Consider the following 26685-nt stretch of genomic DNA (forward strand, 5'->3'; position numbering starts at 1 on the left):
AATTGTTCGGTTCTCGCCTCTGGGTTGGTTTTAGCTAGTCCTTTTAAGGACCCGTCCACACAGCCCCAGAGAGTTTGGAGAGAGACGCACCTCCTCGCTCCATTGGCCAGCAGTCCCTGGTCAGGTCAGTCCCTGCCCCGCCTATCAATCAGAAACGCCTCCTGCGTTAAAAGGTGTGACTTTATTTGCTGGAGTGGCCAAAAGAAGTGAAAGTGCTGCCCCGGTCTTGTCAGGACCAAGCGCCCTCAGCACGCTCTGTGTTTACCTCTGCCAGCTTCTGCTTTGCTTTAACGAGACGTGCAGGGCTCTGGTTCCCCCTGTGCAGGTAGGCTGCACCCCATGGGGGCTTTGCCCCTGGAGCAGCGTGCGGGCGGTTTGCTGACAGCCACAGCAGCAGCAGCTCCAGGGCGTTGTCCCGCAGGCCAGCAGCCACCCCGGGGAATCAGCTCCGTGATACCGTTGTGAGCCAAGGCCAGGCGGCTGAGGGCAGCGCCCCCAGGGCGTTGTGGGACAGGATCAGCTCCTGGAGTGAGGGGCCGGTGTGCAGCAACCCCAGGCTCAGGGAGGTGCTGGGGAGGGACACCAGGTGGTTGGCACCAAGCTGGAGACTGCAGGTGACCCTAGGTGGCACACAGGTTAACCGCCGGCCCGGCGCAGCCAACTTCGAGCTGGTGTGTGATCACATTCACCTCACACCCCCAGGGCACCAGCCAGGCCAGGAAGGTGAGGGGCGCCCTGCTCGGGAGCTGGGAGCAAGGTGGGCCCAGAGGAAGGAAGCCACAGGGCCCGTCTACACTCTCCCCACAGCTGCTGTGACAAGGTCCAGACTCCACATGCTTGGACTAGAGCTACTGCCAAAGAGCTCTATGTCCCCAGAATCTCTTCACTGGTCTGGAGGGGAGAGGCGTGGGGCTGAGATGCAGCTGCCTCGGGGTGCGATATGGGGGGCTGATCATAGAGGGATCCCTCATGTAATGCTGTGATGCGTCTGTGCCTGGGGTGGGGTTCATACAGGGATCCTTCGCCCGGTGCCAAGATGCGTCTGTCCGGTGTGGGGGGCGGTTGTTTATACAGGTCTCTGGTGCTGAGATGCATCTGTGTCTGGGGTGGAGTGGCCCTCCCCAGTACCAGCAGCATTTCTGAGCGCAGCTCTGTAGCAGTGCCTGCAGCTGCTTGGGACAGGGGGCTGTGGATAAAAGTTTAGTGACTTCCCCAGGGTACGTCTGGCCCTGGGCCAAGGCTCCTAGACTGTGTGGTCAGGGCTGGCCCCGGTGCGGCGCTAGGAGGTGCTGTGCTGCGGGGCGGGGGGCTCGTATCCAGACATCACCCTCACCCCCATGGCTACCTCATGTGTCTATACCCTGTCAGCCAGGGGAAACGGCCCCTACGGGTGAGGGCAGGGTCCTGGCTACAGGTCCGGCTGTAGGGGGAAGGGGTCGTCGGGCACCTGGTTGAAATGCCCCATGAGGAAAATGCTGAGGGTGCCGATGGTGAAGAGCAGGATGGCAGCACAGAAGCAGAGCTTGTCAATCACTTTCCCGATCAGCACCCAGTTCTCCATCTCCTGCGCAGCAGAGAGAGGGGCGTCAGGATGCCTGGGTCCCCTGCACTTGGAGGGGAGTGGGTTAGAGCAGTGTGGGGAGGAGAGGCAGGGCCTGGGAGCCAGGACTGCTGGGTTCTCTCCCTGGCTCTGGGAGGGGAGTGGGGGCTGGGAGCCAGGACTCCTGGGTTCTCTCCCCAGCTCTGGGAGGGGAGTGGGGGCTGGGAGCCAGGACTGCTGGGTTCTCTCCCTGGCTCTGGGAGGGGAGTGGGGGCTGGGAGCCAGGACTCCTGGGTTCTCTCCGCAGCTCTGGGAGGGGAGTGGGGGCTGGTGGGTCAGAGCAGGGGGGCTGGGAGCTAGGACTCCTGGGTTCTCTCCGCAGCTCTGGGAGGGGAGTGGGGGCTGGTGGGTTACAGCAGGGGGGCTGGGAGCCAGGACTCCTGGGTTCTCTCCCTGGGCTCTGAGAGATTTTCCCCGGGGTGCTGGGGCAGGCTGGTGTGGGGCTCACCGCGTTGCTGGCATTCTGCTGTCTCGTGGTCTCTGTGATGAAGTTGCAGGCCTCCACGCACGCCCGGATCTCGGGGGCTGCACTGGCCAGGTTCTTGTACAAGGTGCTGGTGATGCCCACGTCCACCCCATCTGCAGAGAGAGGGGGCGGGGCAGGGCAAAGTCAGGGACCCAGGAGTCCTGGCTCCAGGACTAACACCAGCTTCCCCTGGCAGTGGGGTGTGGGTAGCCAGCATGCCTGGGGGCGGGGGGGTGTTTCTCACCACAGGCGGGGGTCCTGCTGAGCCCATGCCGCTCCCCCTGCCGCTCAAAGAGGATCTCGCTGCGTGGCTTCTTGAGGATGTACTCCTCGGCTTTGAGCATGATGGCGAAGGAGCTGTGCCGCCGGGCAGGGGGCGCGGCCCAGGGGTCCCCCGTGGGCTCCAGGGCCGAGCCCAGGTACTGTGGCAGCACCTCTAGGAACACCTGGAGGGGAGATACCATAGAACTGGAAGGGACCTCGTGAGGTCTCTAGTCCAGTCCCCTGCACTAAGTATCATCTAGACCATCCCTGACAGGTGTTTGTCCAGCCTGCTCTTAAAAATCCCCAATGACGGAGATTCCCCCACCTCCCAGGGCAATTTATTCCAGTGCTGAACCACCCTGACAGCCAGGAAGTGTTTGCTAATGTCCAACCTAAACCGCCCTTGCTGCAGTTTAAGCCCCTTGCTTCTTGTCCTGTCCTCAGAGATTAACAATAACAATTTTTCTCCCTCCTCCTTGTTAACAATCTTTTACGTACTTGAAAACTGTTCTCACGTCCCCTCTCAGTCTTCTCTTCTCCAGACTAAACCAACCCAAGTTTTTCAATCCTCCCTCATAGCTCATGTTTTCTAGACCTTTTCATCATTTTTGTTGCTCTTCTCTGGACTCTCCAATTTGTCCACATCTTTCCTGCAATGTGGCACCCAAACTGGACACAATACTCCAGCTGAGGCCTAATCAGCGCGGAGCAGAGCGGAAGAATGACTTCTCGTGTCTTGCTTACAACACGCCTGCTCATACAGCCCAGAATGATGTTGGCTTTTTTTTGCAACAGCGTCACACTGTTGACTCATATTTAGCTTGTGATCCACTCTGACCCCCAGATCCCTTCCAGCAGTGCTCCTTCCTAGGCAGTCATTTCCCAACTGATTGTTCCTTCCTAAATGGAGAACTTTGCATTTGTCCTTTTTGAATTTCATCCTATTTACTTCAGACCGTTTGTCCAGATCATTTTGAATTTTAATCCTATCCTCCAAAGTACTTGCAACCCTTCCCAGCTTGGTATCGGCCACAAACTTTGTAAGTGTCCTCTCTATGGCATTATCAAAATCATTGATGAAGATATTGAACAGAACTGGACTCAGACCCAATCCCTGCGGGACCCCACTCGTTATGACCTTCCAGCATGACTGTGAACGACTCTCTGGGAACAGTTTTCCAACCAGTTTTGCACCCACCTTCTAGTAGCTCCATCTAGGTTGCATTTCCCTAGTTTGTTTATGAGAGAAGGTCACGCGAGACAGTATCTAAAGCTTTACTAAAGTCAAGATATACCACAGCTACCGCTTCTCCCCCCCCGCCCAACTGCAAGGCTTTTTACCCTGTCAAGGAAAGCGATCAGGTTAGTTTGACACGATTTGTTCTTGACAAATCCATGTTGACTGTTATTTATCACCTTATTATCTATCCCATTCAATTACGGCTTGTAATGGCAGACAGCTAAAAGGAGACAAATTTTTAAAGAGCTTATATACCAATGCTAGAAGTTAAATAATAAAATGAGTGAACTAGAGACATTGATGTAACAGGCATCACAGAAACTTGGTGAATGAGGATAATCAATGGGACACAGTAATACCAGGGTACAAAACATATCAGAAGGACAGAACAGGTCCTGGTGGGGGAGTGGCATTATGTGTGAAAGAAAGTGTAGAATCAAATGAAGTAAAAATCGTAAATGAATCAAACTGTACCATAAAATATGGATAGAAATTCCATTCTCTAAGAAGAAGAATATAGCGGTAGGGTTATATTTCCGACCACCTGACCAGGATGGTGATAGTGACTGTGAAATGCTCAGGGAGTTTAGAGATGCTATTAAAATAAAAAACTCAATAATAATTAATAATGTGGGATTTCAATTATCCCCATATTGACTGGGTACATGTCACTTCAGGACGGGATGCAGAGATACCTTATATACCTTGGAGCTGCTGGTCTTGGAACCCACAAGGCAATTCTTGATTTAGTCCTAAGTGGAGCACAGGATCTGGTCCAAGAGGTGAATGTAGCTGGCCCGCTTGGTAATAGTGACCATAATATAATTAAATTTAATATCCCTGTGGCAGGAAAAACACCACAGCATCCCAACACTGTAGCATGTAATTTCAGAAAGGGGAACTCCACAAAAATATGGAGGTTTAGTTAAACAGAAATTAAAGGGTACAGTGCCAAAAGTGAAATCCCTGCAAGCTGCGTGGAAACTTTTTAAGGACACCATAATAGAGGCTCAACTTAAATGTATACCCCAAATAATAATAATAAAAAAACCAGTAAGACAACCAAAAAAGAGTCACCGTGGCTAAACAACAAAGTAAGAGAAGCAGTGAGAGGCAAAAAGGCATCCTTTAAAAAGTGGAAGTTAGATCCTAGCAAGGAAAATAGAAAGGAGCATAAACATTGGCAAATGAAATGTAAAAATCCAATTAAGAAGGCCGGAAAAGAGTTTGAGGAACAGCTAGCCAAAGACTCAAAAAGTAACAGCAAAAAAAAATTTTTAAGTACATCAGAAGCAGGAAATCTGCTAAACAACCAGTGGGCCCACTGGATGATCATAGAAGATCAGGGTTGGGAGGGACCTCAGGAGGTATCTAGTCCAACCCCCTGCTCAATGCAGGACCAATCCCCAACTAAATCGAGGTGCTAGAGGAGCACTCAAGGACGATAAGGCCATTGCGGAGAAACTAAATGAATTCTTTGCATCGGTCTTCACGGCTGAGGCTGTGAGGGAGATTCCCACTCCTGAGCCATTCTGTTTAGATGACAGATTGGAGGAATTGTCCCAGATTGAGGAGGTTTGGGAACATAAACAGTACTAAGTCACCAGGGCCAGATGGGATTCACCCAGGAGTTCTGAAGGAACTCAAACGTGAAATTACAGAACCACTAACTGTGGTATGTGAACCTATCATTTAAATCCGCTTCTGGACCACATGACTGGAGGAGAGCTAAAGTGATGCCGATTTTTAAAGAGGGCTCCAGAGGTGATCCCGGCAATTACATGCCTGTAAGCCTGACTTCAGTACTAGCTGAAACTATAATAAAGAACAACATTCTCACACCTATAGGTGAACATGATTTGTTGAGGAAGTCAACATGGTTTTAGTAAAGGGAAATCACGCCTCACCAATCTACTAGAATTCTTTAAGGAGTCAACAAGAATGCGGACAAGGGGGATCCAGTGGATAGAGTGTACTTAGATTTTCAGAAAGCCTTTGACAAGGTCCCTCACCAAAGGCTCTTATACACGGGATAAGAGGGAAGGCCCTCTCATGGACTGGTTAAAAGGCAGGAAACAAAGGGTAGGAATAAATGGTCAGTTTTCAGAGTGGAGAGAGGGAAATCGTGGTGTCCCCCAGGGGTCTGTGCTGAGCCTCGTCCTATTCAACAGAGTCATAAACGATCTGGAAAAAGGGGTAAACAGTGAGGTGGGAAAATTTGCAGATGATACAAAATGACTAAAGATAGTTAAGTCCCAGGCAGACTGCGAAGCGTTACAAAAGGATCTTTCAAAACTGGGTGATTGGGCAACAAAATGGCAGATGAAATTTAATGTTGACAAATGCAAAGTGATGCACATTGGAAACCCTAATCTCAACTGTACATATAAAATGAGGGGTCTAAATTAGCTGTTACCACTCGAGAAAGATCTTGGAGTCATTGTGGATAGTTCTCTGCAAACATCCACTCAATGTGCAGCCTCAGCCAAAAAAGTGAACAGAATGTTGGAAATCATTAAGAAAAGGAGAGAAAATCAGACAGAAAATATCATGTTGCCGCTCTAAAAATCCATGGCACGCCCACATCTTGAATGCTGCCTGCAGATGTGGTCGCCCCATCTCAAAAAAGATCTATTGGACTTGGAAAAGGTTCAGAAAAGGGCAACAAAAAATATTAGGGATATGGAAGGGCTGCCGTATGAGGAGAGATTAATCAGACTGGGACAGTTCAGCTTGGAAAAGAGACGGCTAAAGGGAGATGGGATAGAGGTGTATAAAACAATGACGGGTGTAGAGAAAGTAGATGAGCAAGTGTTGTTTACTCCTTCTCATAACACAAGAACTAGGGGCCACCCAATGAAATGAACAGGCAGCAGGTTTAAAACAAACAGCAGGAAGTATTTCTGCACCCAACACACAGTTAACCTGTGGAACTCCTCGCCAGGGGATGCTGTGAAGGCCAAGACCATAACAGGGTTCAAAGAAGAACTAGAGAAGTTTCTGGAGGACAGGTCCATTGATGGCTGTTAGCCAGACTGGGCAGGGAGGGGGTCCCTGGCCTCTGTATGCCAGAAGCTGGGAATGGGCAACAGGGGATGAGTCACTTGGTGATTCCCTGCTCTGTTCATTCCCATCGGTAGACAGGACATTGGGCTGGATGGACCCTTGGTATGACCCAGTAGGGCCGTTCTTCTGTTAGGTATTTGCAAATTGATTGCTTAATTATTTGCTTCATTATTTTTCCGGGTACAGAAGTTAATCTGACTGGTCTGTAATTCCCCGGGTTGGCATTATTTCCCTTTTCATAGATGGGCACTAGATTTGCCCTTTTCAAGTCTTCTGGAATCTCTCTCATCTTCCACGACTTCAAAGATACTCGCTAGTGGCTCCGATATCTCCCCAGTCACGCCCTGAGTATTCTAGGAGGCATTTCATCCGGCCCTGGTGATTTGAAGACATCTAACTTGTCTACGTAATTTTTTTGACTTGTTTTTTCCCTCTTTTAGACTCTGATTCTCACTGACATTTACTACATTCGATGTCCACTCGCCACCAACCTTTCTTGGTGAAACCCGAAACAAAGATGTCATTACGCACCTCTGCCATTTCCACAATTTCTGTTACGGTCTTTCCTCCCCTCGTTGAGTAACGGGCCTACCCAGTCCTTGGTCTTCCTCTTGCTTCTAGTGTATTTGTAGAATGGTTTCTTGGCACCCTGTATGTCCCTGGCTAGTGTGGTCTCATTGTGTGCCTCGGCCTTTCCAATTTTGTCCCTACACACTTGTGTTATTTGTTTATATTCATCCTTTGTCATTTGACCGAGGTTTCACTTTTTGCAGGACTCTTTCTGCGTTTTAGGTCACTGACGATCTCCTGGTTAAGCCAAGGTGGTCTCTTGCCAGACTTTCTGACTTTCCTAAGCAGTGGGATAGTTTCCTCTTGTGCCCTTAATAACGTCTGTTTGAAAAACTGCCAACCGTCTCCAATTGATTCCCCTCTAGACTTGCTTCCCGTGGGATCTGACCTACCAACTCCCTAGTTTGCTAACGTCTGCCGCCTTGAAACACATGGTCTTTGTTCTGCTGTTCTCCCTCCTACCCATCCATCCCGTAGCATTATGAACTCTGCCATTTCGTGATCACTTTCACCCAAGCTGCCTTCCACCATCCAATTCTCAGCCACTTCCTCCCTCTTTGTCAAAATCAGATCTAGAACAGCCTCCCCCCCCGCCAACTTTCTCCACCTTATGATATAAAAAATCTTCCCCCTGACACATTCCAAGAACTTGCTGCCTGGCTGTGTTGTTTTCCCAACAGATGTCTGGGGAGCTGAAGTCCCCCATCACCGCTAAGTCCTGTGCTTTGGATGATTTTATTGCCATGACATCTCCCTTGGTTTTTACCCCCTGTATTCTTACCCAGAGATTTTCAACAAGTCTGTCTCCTATTTCCAGCTCAGATCTAAGGGTCAAGGCGTAGGCTTTGGACTCTTCCCTTCCCTGAGCCCCCCGGCCCCAGCCAGGATGGGTCCCCCTATTCCCCCTTCGGTTGGTTCCCGGTTCTCCAATTCCCCTCCAAGGCTGGTGCCCTTCACCCCGCATCCCCTGGCACTGATCCCCAGGTCTCCGCGCCCCCTCCTGAGCTCTCCCTCTACCCCCAGCTCCCTGGCACTTCCCCCCCGCGATCCCCCTCATCTCCCCACTGTGCTCTGCCCCCGACGCTCACATGTTTGAGTTGTTCAGACATGCAGTGGGTGTTCGGCGTTCGCAGGGAAACGTTCAGCACAATGACACAGTTCATCACGATCAGCGTCGCCACCCCCATGACGAACATCAGGTACCTGCTGGGGAGAGATCTCAGGAGTCCTGGCGCCCAGCCACCACTCCCCTCCCAGAGCCGGGGAGAGAACCCAGGAGTCCTGGCTCCCAGCCCCCACTCCCCTCCCAGAGTCGGGGAGAGAACCCAGGACTCCTGGCTCCCAGCCCCCCTGCTCTGACCCGCCAGCCCCCTCTCCCCTCCCAGAGCCGGGGAGAGAACCCAGGAGTCCTGGCTCCCAGCCCCCCTGTTCTAACCCACCAGCCCCCACTCCCCTCCCAGAGCCGGGGAGAGAACCCAGGAGTCCTGGCTCCCAGCCCCCCTGCTCTGACCCGCCAGCCCCCTCTCCCCTCCCAGAGCCGGGGAGAGAACCCAGGAATCCTGGCTCCCAGCCCCCCTGCTCTGATCCGCCAGCCCCCACTCCCCTCCCAGAGCCGGAGAGAGAACCCAGGAGTCCTGGCTCCCAGCCCTCCTACTCTGACCCGCCAGCCCCCACTCCCCTCCCAGAGCCAGGGAGAGAAGCCAGGAGTCCGGGCTCCCAGGGAAGCGGGATGGGGGTATCACTCACTTGCCGATGAGGGGAACGCTGAGCGAGGTCTCTGGGACTTTTTGGGCGATGAGGAAGAGGAAGACGGTCTGAGCCAGCAGCACCGAGATGGAGAGGGTGCATTTCTGGCCGCCAGCTGCCAGGGGCAGAGAATAGGGGTGACATGGGACCGTCTGGCTTTCCTCCAACATCCTGCTATGCCCCTTCCTGCCCAGGGCCTGGGGCCCCCCAGAGAGGGACGGTCAGGAGAGATTGGGGTTCATGCCCCTACTGTTTGCTCCTAGTGCCAGCAAACATGTCCCCTGCGTGGGTGTGGTAGGGAGCATCACACCTTGTCCTGTGGCTGGGCGGGGTTTCCTGGGGCCAGGGCGTTCTCGTGGCTAGGCTGGGTGTCCCCGTGGCCGGCAGGGTGTCCCCGTGGCTGGCAGGGCGGGGTTTCCCATGGCTGGGCGGGGCGTCCCCGTGGCTAGGCTGGGTGTCCCTGTGGCTGGCCGGGCGGGGTTTCCTGTGGCTAGGCGGGGTTTCCCGTGGCCAGCAGGGCGTCCCCGTGGCCGGCAGGCATTTCCCATGGCTGACCGGGCGGGGTTTCCTGTGGCCAGCAGGGCATCCCCGTGGCCGGCCGGCGTTTCCCATGGCTGGCCGGGCGGGGTTTCCTGTGGCTAGGCGGGGTTTCCAGTGGCCGGTGGGGCGTCCCCGTGGCTAGGCGGGGCGTCCCCGTGACTGGCCGGGTGGGGTTTCCTGTGGCCAGCAGGGCGTCCCCGTGGCCGGCCGGCGTTTCCCATGGCTGGCCGGGCGGGGTTTCCCGTGGCCGGCAGGGTGTCCCCGTGGCCGGGCGGGGTTTCCTGTGGCTAGGCGGGGTTTCCAGTGGCCGGTGGGGCGTCCCTGTGGCTAGGCGGGGCGTCCCCGTGACTGACCGGGCGGGGTTTCCTGTGGCCAGCTGGGTGTCCCCGTGGCCGGCCGGCGTTTCCCATGGCTGGCCGGGCGGGGTTTCCCGTGGCCGGCAGGGCGTCCCCGTGGCCGGCCGGCATTTCCCGTGGCTGGCCGGGCGGGGTTTCCTGTGGCCAGCAGGGCGTCCCCGTGGCCGGCTGGCATTTCCCGTGGCTGGCCGGGCGGGGTTTCCTGTGGCCAGCAGGGCGTCCCCGTGGCCGGCCGGCGTTTCCCATGGCTGGCCGGGCGGGGTTTCCCGTGGCCGGCAGGGCGTCCCCGTGGCCGGGCTCACCTTGGGCGGGCAGGAAGTAGACCAGCACCACGAGGGAGGAGATGAGCACGCAGGGCACGATGATGTTGATGACGTAGAAGAGGGGCTTGCGCTGGATGATGAGCGAGAAGCGGATCTCCTGGAAGCCCAGCGCCTCCCGGCCCAGCTCTGGGTGCAGCACCTTCCAGGCCGGCCGGTGCTGGATCGCCCACTCCCCGTTCTCTGCAGGGCGACAGGCGCGGGAGGCAGCGGGTTTGGGGGGGGCACCCCCCTGCCCTTTTGGGGAGACCCCAGCAGACACCACCCACCCCTTGGGGCAGATCCACCTACCCCCTGGAGTGGACCTGCTAGGGGGCTGTGGCAGACACCCCCTGCCTCCTGGGGGGTCTGTTTGGGGGTTGGGGGCTGGCAGACACCCTCTGTCCCAGGCCCCCCATACCTGTGAAGGCGGCGGGGTCTATATCGATCTCATCGAAGGGGCGGGCCGTCTCCTCATTGATTGAGAGCTGCAGTTCAACCTCGTTAGCGCTGTACGTCTGGGACCTGGGGGCACATGGCGGGGGGTCAGCAGGGGGCGCCCTCTCCTTAGGGTCAGCTCTGGCACTGGGCGAGGGGTTCCTATTAACCAGCTGCCCCGCCCCAGAGATGGGCGCATCTCAGCACCGGGCGAGGGGTCCCTGGGTAACCGGCCGCCCAGCCCCAGAGATGGCTGCATCTCAGCACCAGGCGAGGGGTCCCTGTGTCACCAGCCGCCCCGCCCTAGAGGTGGGTGCATCTCAGCACCGGGCAAGGGGTCCTTGTGTAACTGGCCGCCCCGCCCCAGAGGTGGCTGCATCTCAGCACCGGGCGAGGGGTCCCTGGGTAACCGGCCGCCCCGCCCCAGAGGTGGGCGCATCTCACTCACTGGAAGACAAGAGAGCAGTTCTGCCAGTCGAAGGGGAAGTAAGTGACTTCAATAGCACAGGTGCTGCGGTAGATGGCGGGGGGTAGCCAGTACATGGCCCCCCCGGGGTACACCAGCACGTTCGCATAGTAGGCGATCTCAAACTGCCCATCGATGCTGTTTTGGGGGAAGCGAAAGGGAGTGTCAGCAAGGGGGGACCCCCAAAATCCCTGCAGCCCAGACCCTCCCCATGCAGCCTGGAAAACAACATCCCTGTGCCCCAAACACAAAACCACCAGCATCCCCTGGTGCCCACGAGACACCCTCGTAATTTGACACACCAAAGCCCGTGCACCCCAAAAAATCGCCCCCCCACCTGCCCTGCAGCCAGAAGCCCCTGAGAGTGAAGGAGCAGGAGGATTCATCTCAGTGGCGAATCCAGCTGGGGGAGAGACCCTGACTTCTGGGGGTGTCCCTGGAAAGACTTTTCTGTGGTCAGGCCGGCTTCTGGGATACCCTGAAAGGGGTGGACTGGGATGTGTGACGCGCCCGGCGTGAGGCTGAACCACTGAAGCAGGGACAGAAACGCCAGGTTGGGGGACAACCAGCCGTACCTGTGCCGAAATAACCGAATCTCACCAGAGGCGTCGTCTGACTTTAACCCAAATCAGCAGAAAGCTCCTAAATCCACCTAGTCCAGCCCCCTACGCAGAGGCAGGACAAAATATTATCTTCTAGACCGTCCGCGACAGGTGTTGGTCCAACCTGTTCTTAAACACCTCCAAAGATGGAGATGTCACGACCTCCCGGGTCATTTGTTCCAGCTTTTCACCACTTTTTCCTAATGTCCAATCTAAACGAAATCATTTCAGAAGGATATTGAACAGAACCGGACCCAGGACAGATTCCCGGGGGACCCCACTCGTTATGCTTTTCCAGCTGGACTGTGAACTGCCAGTAACAACTCTCTGGGAACGGGTTTCCAACCAGTCGTGTGCCCACCACCACGGGTACTCAAAGAGCGTCAGCCCATTTCCAGGATGTGTTTTGTCAGACCCTGCCAACTTGGAGACATCTGACTTGTCTAAGTAACTTTTAACTTGTTCTATCTGTATTTTAGCCTCAGATCCTACCCCCTCCACACTCACTGTGTTAGTCGGCCGGTCACCTGCTAGCTGTTTGGTGAAAACCGAGACAAAAAAAGCTATTTAACATGTCAGCCACTGCTGCGGTTTTTTTTATCATCTTTCCCTCCTCAGTGAGTAATGGGCCTACCCTGTCCTTGGTCTTCATAGACTCATAGAATATCAGGGTTGGAAGGGACCTCAGCAGGTATCTAGTCCAACCCCCTGCTCAAAGCAGGACCAACCCCAACTCAATCATCCCAGCCAGGGCTTTGTCAAGCCTGACCTTAAAAACCTTTAAGGGTGGAGATCCCACCACCTCCCTAGGGAACCCATTCCAGTGCTTCACCACCCTCTTAGGGAAATAGTGTTTCCTAATATCCAACCTCGACCTGCCCCCCTACAACGTGAGACCATTGCTCCTTGTTCTGTCATCTGCCACCACTGAGAACAGTCTGGATCCATCCTCTTTGGAGCCCCCCTTCAGGTAGTTGAAAGCAGCTATCAAATCCCCCCTCACTCTTCTCTTCTGCAGACTAAACAATCCCAGTTCCCTCAGCCTCTCCTCGTAAGTCATGTGCTGCAGCCCCCAAATCATTTTTGTTGCCCTCCGCTGGACTCTCTCCAATTTGTCCACATCCTTCTTGTGGTGTGGGGCCCAAAGCTGGACCCAGTCTCCAGATGAGGCCTCACCAATGTTGAATAGAGGGGAATGATCACGTCCCTCCATCTGCTGGCAATGCCCCTACTTATACAGCCCAAAATGCCGTTAGCCTTCTCGGCAACAAGGACCCACTGCTGACTCAGATCCAGCTTCTCGTCCACTGTAACCCCAGGTCCTTTTCTGCAGAACTGCTGCCTAGTCACTCGGTCCCTAGTCCGTAGCAGTGTCTGGGATTCTTCCGTCCTAAGGGCAGGAAGTCTTTTTGCTTGTAATGTAGTTGTAAAATGCATTCTTGTTACCCTTCATCTCCCTAGCTAGTCGAGTCTCCTTTTGTGCCTTTCTAATTTTGTCCCTACATTTAAATAATCATCCTTGTTAATTTGCTTTCTGTAGGACTATTTTTTGAGTTACACCCCACCCTCCGGGCCAAGACAGGGCCGGTGTTGTGTACGATGAAGCAATCTACTGCAGGGCCCAGTTGATTAAGTGGTGGGAATCCAAATGAATTTGTGAGCTGGGATGAATTCCACGGGGGCGGATGCAGGGAAGTGGGGCCGAAGACGGCATCTGTGATGTTATTGATATAAACTGGAACCATATAGAACATGGGTTGCAACCAAGGTCCTGTAGTGGCACCAAATCCTATGTAAAGGGGGTCATATAAGGTGTCTAAGACCAGGTTACGGATTACTGGTTATGATTATGCTGTCTGTATGTCTGTATCATTTTGTAGTTGAAGTTATAAGTATTGGCTGTATTCTGTCTGTATTTCAAATTGGTGCTACAGTTCTGGGAAACACCCCAGACAAGTTGGTGTTAGCTCTGCCTAGCCTGCTTGATGGCCCATTAAGGACCATCAGCTACACAACTGACCCATGGAGAGGAGGCAGATACGCCTTGTGACTCAGCAGGGTGTGCAGGGACTGGCCCATGTGACTGCAAACTCCATTTTGCTGTAATTTTCCACAGTAAGAACAAAGAGGTTCTTACACCTGGAAGAGCCTATATAAGGCTGATGCCTCATCGCCATCTGGTCTTCAATCCTGCTTCCTACCTCTGGAGGGAATTTGCTACAAACTGAAGCTCTGCACAAAGGATTGAATGACCCATCCCAGCTGGGGATGTTCTCCAGAGACTTGATTTGAACCTGCAGTTTACTCCATCACTGCTACGAGCCTGAACTAAGATCTTTGCCATTACTGGATGTAATAGTTTCTATTTATCCAATTCTAGCTCTCATCTCTACCTTTTTCCTTTTATGAATAAACCTTTAGATTTTAGATTCTAAAGGATTGGCAACAGCGTGATTTGTGGGTAAGATCTGATCTGTATATTGACCTGGGTCTGGGGCTTGGTCCTTTGGGATCGAGAGAACCGTTTTCTTTTACTGGGGTGTTGGTTTTCATAACCATTCATCCCCAGGACGGGTGGCACTGGTGGTGATACTGGGAGACTGATGTGTCTAAGGAAATTGCTTGTGTGACTTGTGGTTAGCCAGTGGGGTGAAGCCGAAGTCCTTTTTGTCTGGCTGGTTTGGTTTGCCTTAGAGGTGGAAAAACCCCAGCCTAGGGCTGTGACTGCCCTGTCTGAGCAATTGGTCCTGAATTGGCACTCTCAGTTGGGTCCCGCCATGCCCGCATCGTCACAGCGTCTCCCACAACACAGCAGCAACGAGAGACGGGAACACGTCCAGGGCAGGAGCCATTGGCAGAGACGGTTCTGCTTGACTTTCAGCGTGGCCGCGGGAATCATGCTGGCGGCCATGACAAAGGGAGCGGACGGAAAGCCACAGAGCCGAGGAAGCGGCTGTCTGAGATATTTGACAAGCTGCGACCGAAAGAACAGCAAACCCTGGCATCGGCCCAGACACCAGCCACATCGGCCGCAGGGTCACCTGAAAGCAGCAGGAAGTCACCAGACGCTGCCAAGGACGGAGGCCGACCTCTCTGCGCCCAGAAAGTGGCCTCACCTCAACTCGTTTGGGAATCGCAGCGAGAGCGTCGGACGAAAGCCGCGGCAGCCAGCGCAAGCGATCAGGAGCCAAGCTGCTGGGAGCGCCAGGCCAGAGCTGTGGAGATCTAGGGTCCGGCCCCCGGCCCCTCTCCAGCTTGGAGGGCTCTTGAAGCCAGACCCAAATGAGCCCCCCGCCGTCTGGCTTCGAGAGCAGGAGGAAAACAGCTGTGCCCTGGGGGCTTTAGCTGAAGGGCTCCGGCGAGGCAGAGAAATCGTTTTATAACTGGGTGGGGCTGGCGGGGGACTTATCCGCCGAACTTTGTAAAAGAAACAGAAACACTTTCCCCTCGTCAGGCCGTTCTGCAAAGGGTGACGTCGGACGCGGGCCAAACACGTTCAGGCCCCCCTGCGCCGAGCCCAGCGACCCGTCAGCAAGCGGGGCTAGACGCTGGCTCGGCTCACAATTAACCGCTGGTTCTCCGAGTCACGGCCCAGTCCGGGCTTCGAGGAGCTGGGGGGTGAACCGCCGGAGGCAGGAGGGCGGACGTTTCCTGGCCCTCTCCCCAGTGGGTTTCCCGTTGGAAGCCCGGTGGCTGCTTGCAAACGGGAAGGAAACCCGGGGGTGCAGGGGGAGCGGGTTGTGGCCCCAGATACCGGGAGGGAAGCGGTAGGAAGCGAGGATGCTGGGAGATGGGTGACATAGGTCTGCACCCCAAACCCACTCTGCAGGGCCCACACAGCACCCCAGACCTGCCCCACGGCCCCCCTGAGATCTGCCCCTCTGGAACTGCAACCACCAGGACCCGTCAAAATCCTGCCAGGCTGAATCCTCCCACCGCCCGAATCTCCCAGGGTCCTTGAGACCGTAAGTCATGCAGCTCCCCCCACAGCCTCCCTCCCGCACATGCCTCGCGGTGTCAACCGCCCCCCCCGGGTCTCACTTGTTCTCCAGAACGATGTCCGGCAGCCAGACCATGTCGGAGGGGACCCGCAGGGAGCGGATCCCTTCGAATTCACTGTTGCTATAATTCAGCCGATAGTCCACCCATTCCTGGGGGCAGAGAGACGGGGTGAGGCTGGGGCACCCCCTGCACCCCCCGCCACAGAGCTGTGTGTGGTGAGCCCAGGGCTGGGCTGGCAGGGGCTGCGGGTCGGGAGTGAGGGGCATCGCAGGGCTGGGGGGCAGGGGCTGCGGGTCGGGAGCGAGGGGCATCGCAGGGCTGGGGGGCAGGGGCTGCGGGTCGGGAGCGAGGGGCATCGCAGGGCTGGGGGGCAGGGGCTGCGGGTCGGGAGCGAGGGGCATCGCAGGGCTGGGGGGCAGGGGCTGCGGGTCGGGAGCGAGGGGCATCGCAGGGCTGGGGGGCAGGGGCTGCGGGTCGGGAGCGAGGGGCATCGCAGGGCTGGGGGGGGCGGGGGCTGCGGGTCGGGAGCGAGGGGCATCGCAGGGCTGGGGGGCGGGGGCTGCGGGTCGGGAGCGAGGGGCATCGCAGGGCTGGGCGGGCAGGGGCTGCGGGTCGGGAGTGAGGGGCATCGCAGGGCTGGGGGGGCAGGGGCTGCGGGTCGGGAGTGAGGGGCATCGCAGGGCTGGGCGGGCAGGGGCTGCGGGTAGGGAGTGAGGGGCATCGCAGGGCTGGGGGGGCATGGGCTGCGGGTCGGGAGTGAGGGGCATCGCAGGGCTGGGGGGGCAGGGGCTGCGGGTCAGGAGTGAGAGGCACCGGCAGGGCTGGGGGGGGCAGGGGATAGTAGCTGCCCCCCTGCAGGACAAGGTCGTTCGCCGAGGGGGGAGGGGGGGGTTTCTACTCACAATCTTTAGCCAGACATTGGTGGTCAGAGTCTCCTCCTTTTCATTCTGCAACAGGATGGAGGCCATCAGCGTTGTTTTGGGGGCGGCACGGCAGGAGCGGGGGGAACCAGCCGGGCTGGGGGTGGCAGGAGTTGGGGGCAGCGGGGCAGGAGCAAGGGTGCTGGCCAGGGGCGGGAGCAGGGGGGTGGGAGCTGGGGATGGTGGAGTGGGAGGTGGCGGGGTGGGAGCTGGGGATGGTGGAGTGGGAGGCGGCGGAGTGGGGGTGGTGGGGCATTATTGGGGGGCGCCGGCTAGGCCAGGGGCAGCGGGGCGGGAGTGGGAGGTGCTGGCCAGGGGCGGGAGCTGGGGACGGAGAGGTGAGAGGCGGCGGGACGGGAGTGGGGGGTTTGGGCCAGGGGCGGGAGTAGGAGGGGGGGGCGCCGGCCGGGCACGGGGTCAGCGGGGGGCACAGTCCGGGCCAGGCGGGGGCGGCAGCAGGGGGTGGCGGGGGAGATGGCGGGAGCGGTGGGGCATTGGGGGGGGCGTCTCACCAGGGAGATGAGGTTGGTCAGCGTGAGCATTATCTGCACCGGCACCGTGTCGTCGGGGCGTCTCGCCGGCTGGGCCGGGGGTGGCGGGAGTGGGGGGCGCTGGCCGGGGGCGGGAGCGGGAGTAGGGGGCGCCGGCCGGGGCGGGCACAGGGGGCGTCTCACCAGGGAGATGAGGTTGGTCAGCGTGAGCATTATCTGCACCGGCACCGTGTCGTCGGGGCGTCTCGCCGGCTGGGCCGGGGGTGGCGGGAGTGGGGGACGCTGGCCGGGAGTGGGGGGCGCTGGCCGGGGGCGGGAGCGGGAGTAGGGGGCGCCGGCCAGGGCAGGCACAGGGGGGCGTCTCACCAGGGAGATGAGGTTGGTCAGCGTGAGCATTATCTGCACCGGCACCGTGTCGTCGGGGCGTCTCGCCGGCTGGGCCGGGGGTGGCGGGGCGGGAGTGGGGGGCGCTGGCCGGGGGTGGGGGGCGCTGGCCGGGGGTGGGAGCGGGAGTAGGGGGCGCTGGCCGGGGCGGGGACAGGGGGGCGTCTCACCAGGGAGATGAGGTTGGTCAGCGTGAGCATTATCTGCACCGGCACCGTGTCGTCGGGGCGTCTCGCCGGCTGGGCCGGGGGTGGCGGGAGTGGGGGGCGCTGGCCGGGAGTGGGGGGCGCTGGCCGGGGGTGGGAGCGGGAGTAGGGGGCGCTGGCCGGGGCGGGGACAGGGGGCGTCTCACCAGGGAGATGAGGTTGGTCAGCGTGAGCATTATCTGCACCGGCACCGTGTCGTCGGGGCGTCTCGCCGGCTGGGCCGGGGGTGGCGGGAGTGGGGGGCGCTGGCCGGGAGTGGGGGGCGCTGGCCGGGGGTGGGAGCGGGAGTAGGGGGTGCTGGCCGGGGCGGGCACAGGGGGCGTCTCACCAGGGAGATGAGGTTGGTCAGCGTGAGCATTATCTGCACCGGCACCGTGTCGTCGGGGCGTCTCGCCGGCCGCGTGTTCTTGTCGTAGTTGGCGAAGAGTTTCTCGTACAGCCGCAGCTCCTCGTTCCCGCCCGAGGCCCCTTGGGGGGCAGGCAGGGGTCAGGCCTGGGTGTGTGGGGCGCAACCTCCCACCACCTTTGTGCCCCTCACCCTGCCCCAGTCCTGGTTCAACCCCTCCCGATTATCCCCCTGTCCCAGCCCCCCACCCCACTGGCTCAGATGCCCCCAAAACACCTCTGCTCCCCACTGGTCAGGGGAACCAGGGCCTGGCGCCATCAGCCCCCAACACAGGTCAGGACCCCAGAGGGCTCAGGTTTCTGCCCCACAACTTACCACTGCCCCCCCCACAGAGGAGGGCACAGAACAGCAGCCCCAGTCCCTGCATCGCGGCTGAATCCCCCTCCTGGCCGCTGCTGATTAAATCAGGGCGAGTTATTTTGAGGTTGATTCTGGCTTCCGGGGTGGGACGGACACTGGATCTCCCCCCCGAATCCACCGGCATCAAGTCACTTTCACCCCCCCTCGCTGCACCTGTTCCCCCCCATCCCAGGGCCTGACAGGCCAGAGACTGTGTTAGAGAGACTGACCCACCAGCCCCCACTGCCCTCCCAGAGCCGGGGAGAGAACCCAGGAGTCCTGGCTCCCCTGCTCTGACCCACCAGCCCCCACTCCCCTCCCAGAGCCGGGGAGAGAACCCAGGAGTCCTGGCTCCCAGCCCCCCTGCTCTGATCCACCAGCCCCCACTCCCCTCCCAGAGCCGGGGAGAGAACCCAGGAGTCCTGGCTCCCAGCCCCCCCTGCTCTGACCCACCAGCCCCCACTCCCCTCCCAGAGCCGGGGAGAGAACCCAGGAGTCCTGCCCCCCACCCCCCACTCTAACCACCAGCCCCCATTGCCCTCCCAGAGCTGGGGAGAGAACCCAGGAGTCCTGGCTCCCAGCCCCCCTGCTCTGACCCACCAGCCCCCACTCCCCTCCCAGAGCCGGGGAGAGAACCCAGGAGAGCCCCCCCGGCCTGCGTACGGCTGACGCGCTTCGTTCCTTGTCGTGTACGGTGACATTTAGCCGTGTTCCAACCAAGGCCTTGGGTTGTGATCCACATTGCTTTGAACCGCGGCCCTGGCCTCTTCCCTAATTCCCACTCCCCCAATGGTTGGGTCATCTGCAAACTTTATCGGGGTGATTTTATGGTTCCTCCCCCCAGATCATCGGTGAAGCTGTTAAGCAGCAGTTCCCAGACCCGAGCCCTGCGGGACACCAGCGGAAAGCGCGGCGCTCGCTGACAATGCTGCGTTTCCAGGTACACTTGAGACCCGTCGGTTAGTTCGTGTAATACGGGCCGCGGGACCTTTCCGTCGGCCGAGTCCCAGTCTGGCACCCAGCGAGCAGGCTGGCTGGGGCGGTTCTGGCTGCCGCAATCCCACGCCCGTCTGCGTTAATTCTCCGCGAAGTGAGTCCCGTGTCGAGCCGCTCCATTATCCCGCCTGCGATCGACGTCAGGCTGACAGGGCTGGAAATACTCGGGTCAGCCCGTGGGCCCGTTTTAAACATCGGCACGACGGGGGGGTTCTTCCCGGCTCCAGGGGTGGCTGAAAACGCACCCGAAGGGCTCAGCGAGCTCCCCTACGACTCTCGGCGGCGTGTCAGACGAGGCGGGGGTTGCGGGTGGGAGGGCCGAGCTCTGCGCCCCCCAGGGCCTTTCTGCAGGCCGGGAGAGGGACTCAGCCCCACAGCTGAACACACGTTTCGAGTGAAGTGGTCATGGGGGCTGGGAGGCACGGGGATGTTCTTAGGGTCACCGTGTCGTTAAATCGGTAGAACCCAGCCTCCATGGGGACCACCTCCTGGAAAAAAAACCTTCCCCGAACCCCCTTTTCTGGCCTTTAACACCCCCCCGAACCTCTCCAGACTCATAATCGGGCGCCAGCGCCCCACAGACCAGCACCCAACAACTCCAAGTGGCGCCAGCCCCTGCCCTGCCGGAACAAGGGGCACAAACCACCCCTTTCATTTCCAGATCCAGGGGTCCCACGCCCGCTTGGGGTACCGCCTCCAGGGCGCTAAATACCCCCCCAGCCATTACGTGGCCCCAGGACTGACCTCACGCAGGGAAACGATAGAAGACAAAATCGCCCCGTCCCCGGTGGGTGAACCCTTCTCACAAAGCGATCGCTCCCCGTCTGGTCCGCAAAGGAAACCTGCCCCCCGCCTCCCAGAGACGAGCCGGGGAGCTGAAACTCATCGCTCTGCCAGACACCAAGAACCAGGGACAGACGTGCTGGATTGGCGGCTTAGGACAGCAGTTCCCGTCCTTCTCCCATGACCGCAGGGGTGTTAACGGGCCACTTCACCTCCAACGCTCCCTCGAAATGTGTGTGAACCCCGTGTCAGGCTTCGGTTTGTCCCCGATACAATGACAATGCGCTTTCCTAACTCCGCCGGCTGTCCAGGTCTCCCTTGGCCTTTAGCTTTCCTCATCAGTGCCCTACAGTTCTGGTTTACACTCGTCACGACTTCCCCCTTTCCGGTGGTCGTACACCCAACACTGCTTTCACCTCCCCTGAACGCCAGGCTGGCTTGTTCACCTCTTTCCTGGGGACTTTGGGGGATTTTCTTAAACAATCCCCACTTCCCGCCGACACCGTCCTGCCAAAACTCTGCAGCACCGGCCAGGCTCTCCGGGTGACTGGTCTGGAGGTTACTGGGGGAATGAGGAAGGGGGTTCACTCGGGGTCCTGACGTAGTTGCAACACCTGCTGGGATAGTGTGGACGGGCCCCATGAACCCCACTGCCTGGCCGTCTCCCCCCGGCCAGGGACACCGGCTTCCTGCTGTTGGGTGCCCACCCCCGGCTGCCCCCTGCCCGCCCCCAGAGGGGTACAGGACGCCAGACCACGCGGGGAAAGTCACAGAATTTGGTTGTTTATTAACAGATGAAATTTCAAGGCCACGGCGCAGGGGGTGTTTGATAGACAGATGCAAGCAACGTACAGAGGAAATTGAATACTGGGGGGGTCCCATGAACTCCACAACCCCCCCCCCCCACTCCATATGGCTCTTGGGGGGCCCCCAGGCAGCACCCCTCAGCTGCAGGGGGGCAGGGAGGGGAATCTGCATGCTGGCTCTGCGCCCCCCCCCCATTAACCCTTGCATTGCTGCTGCAGCCAGGCTCCCATGGGGCCGGGTGTGAGCCGGCGCCCCCTAGAGGAGACAGGCCCCTGCCCCATTCCCTGCCCCCCTGAGCCAGCCAGTCCCTGTCCTGGGGCCGGGGGGGAGCCGGCGCCCCCTAGAGGGCACAGGCCCCTGCCCCATTCCCTGCCCCCCTGAGCCAGCCAGTCCCTGCCCTGGGGCCGGGTGGGAGCCAGCGCCCCATAGAGGAGACAGGCCCCTGCCCCATTCCCTGCCCCCCTGAGCCAGCCAGTCTCCACTCTAAGACCAACTCTCCTGGGTCAGTTTGAGAATAACCCCAAATCTGCCTGGGGGGCGCTCCTGGCCCCCCACAAGACGCAGTCGGGGCTTTAAAGTGCTTTGTTAATGAATTCTTGTTACAAAATAAAAATAATTAAAGCAAAATATACACAGAGCCCGGAGGGACCAGGCCCCCCATGTCCCCCTGTACATTCGCCCTCCCCAGACCCCTGCGGCAGGTCGCCCCATCTGCCCGGACCAGGGGAGGAGTTATGGGGGTGCACGAGGCAGTTGGGGGGCTGCTCTGGGCGTTCCCTACCACCGCGGCTCCCACCCGGGGGGATGAAAAGGCCCCAGCCCTGCCCCACGCCTCCACCTTTAAGCAAAGCGAACTTGGCACAAAGCAATGGGTCTGCGCCCCCCTGCCGTTCCGAGTCCCCACCACAGGGGCCATGGTCAGTGCAGTGACCCACAGCAACAGCACTGGGTGCCCCCAGCCTAGGCCTCCGGCCACCTCCCTCCTTGTGTTTCACAGGGGAGTTTGCCTGTCACCCCACCCATGCCTGGGACCCCTCGCCCGGTGCTGAGATGCAGCCACCTCTGGGGCGGGGCAGCCGGTTACCCGGGGACCCCTGACCTGGCGCGGAGATGCAGCCACCTCTGGGGCGGGGCGGCCGGTTACCCGGGGACCCCTCGCCCGGCGCTGAGATGCAGCCACCTCTGGGGTGGGGTGGCCGGTTACCCAGGGACCCCTGACCCGGCGTGGAGATGCGGCCACCTCTGGGGCGGGGCGGCCGGTTACTCAGGGACCCTTGACCCAGCGCTGAGATGCAGACACCTCTGGGGCAGGGCGGCCGGTTACCCAGGGACCCCTGACCCGGCGCGGAGATGCGCCCACCTCTGGGGTGGGGTGGCTGGTTACCCAAGGACCCATCACCCAGTGTTGAGATGCGCCCACCTCTGGGGCGGGGCAGCCAGTTACCCAGGGACCCCTCACCCCGTGGTGAGATGCGCCCACCTCTGGGGCGGGGCGGCTGGTTACCCGGGGACCCCTCGCCTGGCGCTGAGATGCAGCCACCTCTGGGGCGGGTGGCTGGTTACCTGGGGTCCCCTGGCCCGGCGCTGAGATGCGCCCACCTCTGGGGCAGGGCGGCTGGTTACCCAGGGACCCCTTGCCTGGCGCTGAGATGCGCCCAACTCTGGGGTGGGCGGCTGGTTACCTGGGGTCCCCTGGCCCGGCGCTGAGATGCGCCCACCTCTGGGGCGGGTGGCTGGTTACCCGGGGTCCCCTGGCCCGGCGCTGAGATGCGCCCACCTCTGGGGCGGGGTGGCTGGTTACCTGGGGTCCCCTGGCCCGGCGCTGAGATGCGCCCACCTCTGGGGTGGGGTGGCTGTTTACCCGGGGTCCCCCGGCCCGACATGGAGATTTCGGTCAGGCTATGAACAGAGCAGGTCCACACGGAGTCAGGGGAGCGGCGAGCGAAGCGGGGGGGCAGTCAGTCAGTTGTCAGTCAAAGGGGGGGGACACTGTCACCATGGAGAGGGCCCCCCTCCAAGCAGCATCAGACACAGGTGAGGGGGAAGGTGGTCAAGGCATCGGTTCTGCTGATTGGTCGGTCCTGATCCTCGCTGGCGGTGGGGGCGGAGCCTCTGGCATAGGGATCCAGTGTCTGAGGCGGCCCCGCCCCTTCCCTCCAGAGGCGGGGCCAGCGCTGGGGGCGGGGCCAGCGCTGGGGGCGGGGCTTACCAGTTCATGATACAGTTTCTGTTGAGTGTCATGAAGTAAACCTGGCTGCTGCCCCCCGAGCGGACGGAGGCGAAGAAAACCTGGGGGGCAGAGCAGGAGTCAGTCTGGAATGCGCCCACCTCTGGGGTGGGGACCCCGCCCGGCGCTAAGACGCGCCCACCTCTGGGGTGGAGACGCACCCACCTCTGGGGGGGGGACCCCGCCCGGCGCTGAGACGCGCCCACCTCTGGGGTGGAGACTCCCCGCCCGGCGCTGAGACGCGCCCACCTCTGGGGTGGAGACGCGCCCACCTCTGGGGGGGACACCCCGCCCGGCGCTGAGACGCGCCCACCTCTGGGGGGGGACACCCCGCCCGGCGCTGAGACGCGCCCACCTCTGGGGTGGAGACGCGCCCACCTCTGGGGTGGAGACTCCCCGCCCGGCGCTGAGACGCGCCCACCTCTGGGGTGGAGACGCGCCCACCTCTGGGGGGGACACCCCGCCCGGTGCTGAGACGCGCCCACCTCCGGGGGGGGGACACCCTGCCCGGTGCTGAGACGCGCCCACCTCTGGGGGGGAACACCCCGCCCGGCGCTGAGACGCGCCCACCTCTGGGGTGGAGACGCGCCCACCTCTGGGGGGGGACACCCCGCCCGGCGCTGAGACGCGCCCACCTCTGGGGTGGAGACGCGCCCACCTCTGGGGGGGACACCCCGCCCGGCGCTGAGACGCGCCCACCTCTGGGGGGGGACACCCCGCCCGGCGCTGAGACGCGCCCACCTCTGGGGTGGAGACGCACCCACCTCTGGGGGGGGACACCCCGCCCGGCGCTGAGACGCGCCTACCTCTGGGGTGGAGACTCCCCGCCCGGCGCTGAGACGCGCCCACCTCTGGGGTGGAGACTCCCCGCCCGGCGCTGAGACGCGCCCACCTCTGGGGTGGAGACTCCCCGCCCGGCGCTGAGACGCGCCCACCTCTGGGGGGGGACACCCCGCCCGGCGCTGAGACGCGCCCACCTCTGGGGGGGGACACCCCGCCCGGCGCTGAGACGCGCCCACCTCCGGGGGGGGGACACCCCGCCCGGTGCTGAGACGCGCCCACCTCTGGGGTGGAGACTCCCCGCCCGGCGCTGAGACGCGCCCACCTCTGGGGTGCAGACTCCCCGCCCGGCGCTGAGACGCGCCCACCTCTGGGGGGGGACACCCCGCCCGGCGCTGAGACGCGCCCACCTCCGGGGGGGGACCTCGCTTGGTGCTGAGACGCGCCCACCTCCGGGGGGGGGACACCCCGCCCGGTGCTGAGACGCGCCCACCTCTGGGGTGGAGATGCACCCACCTCTGGGGGGGGGACCCTGCCCGGCCCTGAGACGCGCCCACCTCTGGGGGGGGACCCCGCCCGGCGCTGAGACGCGCCCACCTCCGGGGGGGGGACACCCCGCCCGGTGCTGAGACGCGCCCACCTCTGGGGTGGAGACGCGCCCACCTCTGGGGGGGGACACCCTGCCTGGTGCTGAGATGCGCCCACCTCTGGGGTGGAGACTCCCCGCCCGGCGCTGAGACGCGCCCACCTCTGGGGGGAGACACCCCGCCCGGTGCTGAGACGCGCCCACCTCTGGGGGGGGACACCCCCCTTGGTGCTGAGACGCGCCCACCTCTGGGGGGGGGACACCCCGCCCGGTGCTGAGACGCGCCCACCTCTGGGGTGGAGACGCGCCCACCTCTGGGGGGGGACACCCTGCCTGGTGCTGAGATGCGCCCACCTCTGGGGTGGAGACTCCCCGCCCGGCGCTGAGACGCGCCCACCTCTGGGGTGGAGACTCCCCGCCGGCGCTGAGACGCGCCCACCTCTGGGGTGGAGACTCCCTGCCCGGCGCTGAGACGCGCCCACCTCTGGGGGGGGGACACCCCGCCCGGCGCTGAGACGCGCCCACCTCTGGGGGGGGGACACCCCGCCCGGCGCTGAGACGCGCCCACCTCTGGGGTGGGACACCCCGCCCGGCGCTGAGACGCGCCCACCTCTGGGGGGGGGGACACCCCGCCCGGCGCTGAGACGCGCCCACCTCTGGGGGGGGGGGACACCCCGCCCGGCGCTGAGACGCGCCCACCTCTGGGGTGGGACACCCCGCCCGGCGCTGAGACGCGCCCACCTCTGGGGTGGAGACTCCCCGCCCGGCGCTGAGACGCGCCCACCTCTGGGGTGGAGACTCCCCGCCCGGCGCTGAGACGCGCCCACCTCTGGGGTGGGACACCCTGCCTGGTGCTGATACGCGCCCACCTCTGGGGTGGAGACTCCCCGCCCGGCGCTGAGACGCGCCCACCTCTGGGGGGGGACACCCCGCCCGGCGCTGACACGCGCCCACCTCTGGGGCAGGACCCCCCGCCCGGTGCTGAGATATGCCCACCTCTGGGGCGGGGCCAGAACTAGCTATGGGGAGAGGCCCCCCCCAGCGCGGCGCCCCCTAGTGCCCACCTTGTCGTTGCGCTCGCACAGGAACTTGAGGCGCTGGGCCCGCTTGTGCATGAAAACCCCGTCCAGGTGCCCCGTCTCCACGGAGCGGATCTCGATGGCCTTCTCACCCCAGCCCATGATCTGGTTGGAGCAGATGTACGCTGGGGGGGGAGAGTCAGGGGGGAGACCCTTCCTCAGCGGACCCAGGAGTCCTGGCTCCCAGCCCCCACTGCCCTCCCAGAGCCGGGGAGAGAACCCAGGAGTCCTGGCTCCCAGCCCCTCTGCTCTAACCACCAGCCCCCACTCCCCTCCCAGAGCCGGGGAGAGAACCCAGGAGTCCTGGCTCCCAGCCCCCCCTGCTCTAACCACCAGCCCCCATTCCCCTCCCAGACCTGGGGAGAGAACCCAGGAGTCCTGGCTCCCAGCCCCCCCTGCTCTAACCACCAGCCCCCACTCCCCTCCCAGAGCCGGGGAGAGAACCCAGGAGTCCTGGCTCCCAGCCCCCCTGCTCTAACCACCAGCCCCCACTCCCCTCCCAGAGCCGGGGAGAGAACCCAGGAGTCCTGGCTCCCAGCCCCCCTGCTCTAACCACCAGCCCCCACTCCCCTCCCAGAGCAGGGGAGAGAACCCAGGAGTCCTGGCTCCCAGCCCCCCCTGCTCTAACCCACCAGTCCCCACTCCGCTCCCAGAGCCGGGGAGAGAACCCAGGAGTCCTGGCTCCCAGGCCCCCCTGCTCCAACCCACCAGCCCCCACACCCCTCCCACAGCCCGGGAGAGAACCCAGGCGTCCGGGCTCCCAGCCCCCCAGCGCTGTGGGGGACCCAGGCGTCCGGGCTCACCCACGGAAGTGGGCATCTCCCCCCACTGCAGCACCACGTCCTTGATGATGCGCCCGTAGGTGTTGACGTAGACGCCCTCGTCCTCGTAGCAGAGCAGCATCTCCATCCCCTCCGTGTGGGGCAGGAAGATGATGGCGTGGGGCGTGACGTGCGTCTGGATCTGCCGGCAGAGGGCAAAGGTCACCCACCCGCCCGCCTGCCCCATGGCCTGTGACCCCCAGCT

At 61.1% G+C, this 26685-nt stretch overlaps 2 protein-coding genes and 2 long non-coding RNA genes across 13 annotated transcripts in view; 1 reads left to right on the top strand and 3 right to left on the bottom strand.

The window, feature by feature from the left end:
- Positions 1-11091, top strand: part of LOC127039637 (uncharacterized) — a 53144-nt gene extending 42053 nt beyond the window's left edge. The window contains exons 2-3 of the long non-coding RNA XR_007771248.1: positions 10775-10894; positions 11015-11091. This is a non-coding gene — a long non-coding RNA (uncharacterized LOC127039637). The remainder of the gene's footprint in view (positions 1-10774; positions 10895-11014) is intronic.
- Positions 327-18453, bottom strand: CHRNE (cholinergic receptor nicotinic epsilon subunit). Of its 5 annotated transcripts, none has more exons than XM_050933298.1 (12): positions 18378-18453; positions 18051-18124; positions 16558-16602; positions 15695-15804; positions 11034-11189; positions 10569-10672; positions 10151-10351; positions 8953-9067; positions 8295-8412; positions 2311-2512; positions 2049-2179; positions 327-1564 (listed from the first exon to the last, which is right to left on the bottom strand). In XM_050933298.1, exons 1-12 carry the CDS (start codon positions 18427-18429, stop codon positions 1409-1411), a joined length of 1464 nt encoding a protein of 487 aa, XP_050789255.1. In that variant the 5' UTR covers positions 18430-18453; the 3' UTR covers positions 327-1408. The 5 variants fall into 5 exon arrangements, with proteins under 5 accessions (XP_050789255.1, XP_050789253.1, XP_050789252.1 ...); XM_050933296.1 differs by having other exon boundaries at positions 8295-8409; positions 17985-18124; XM_050933295.1 differs by having other exon boundaries at positions 17985-18124.
- A 2494-nt stretch (positions 18454-20947) lies between these two features.
- Positions 20948-22277, bottom strand: LOC127039644 (uncharacterized). Of its 2 annotated transcripts, none has more exons than XR_007771257.1 (2): positions 22228-22277; positions 20948-22047 (listed from the first exon to the last, which is right to left on the bottom strand). It is a non-coding gene; the product is annotated as an uncharacterized LOC127039644 (long non-coding RNA). The 2 variants fall into 2 exon arrangements; XR_007771256.1 differs by lacking the exon at positions 22228-22277 and adding an exon at positions 22168-22203.
- Positions 22278-22714: 437 nt separating this feature from the next.
- Positions 22715-26685, bottom strand: part of MINK1 (misshapen like kinase 1) — a 63675-nt gene continuing 59704 nt past the window's right edge. For all 5 annotated transcript variants that reach the window (XM_050933380.1, XM_050933379.1, XM_050933378.1 and 2 more), the window contains 3 exons: positions 26463-26622; positions 25645-25784; positions 22715-23276 (listed from right to left, as the gene is read on the bottom strand). In XM_050933380.1, coding sequence (XP_050789337.1) covers positions 23193-23276; positions 25645-25784; positions 26463-26622 — 384 coding nt within the window. In that variant the 3' untranslated portion in view covers positions 22715-23192. The remainder of the gene's footprint in view (positions 23277-25644; positions 25785-26462; positions 26623-26685) is intronic.

This window comes from Gopherus flavomarginatus, chromosome 23 (genome assembly GCF_025201925.1).
Source record: "Gopherus flavomarginatus isolate rGopFla2 chromosome 23, rGopFla2.mat.asm, whole genome shotgun sequence".
Classification (NCBI taxonomy): Eukaryota; Metazoa; Chordata; order Testudines; family Testudinidae; genus Gopherus; species Gopherus flavomarginatus.

Bases quoted from the DNA above. Each gene is read 5' to 3' on its own strand.
- CHRNE (XM_050933295.1), bottom strand. From the start codon at position 18,429: ATGCAGGGACTGGGGCTGCTGTTCTGTGCCCTCCTCTGTGGGGGGGGC. The intron at 16,603-17,984 runs GTGAGACGCCCC...ATCCTGTTGCAG, and splicing joins TGACCAACCTCATCTCCCTG to AATGAAAAGGAGGAGACTCT. The intron at 15,805-16,557 runs GTGAGTAGAAAC...CTCTGCCCCCAG, and splicing joins CCAATGTCTGGCTAAAGATT to GAATGGGTGGACTATCGGCT.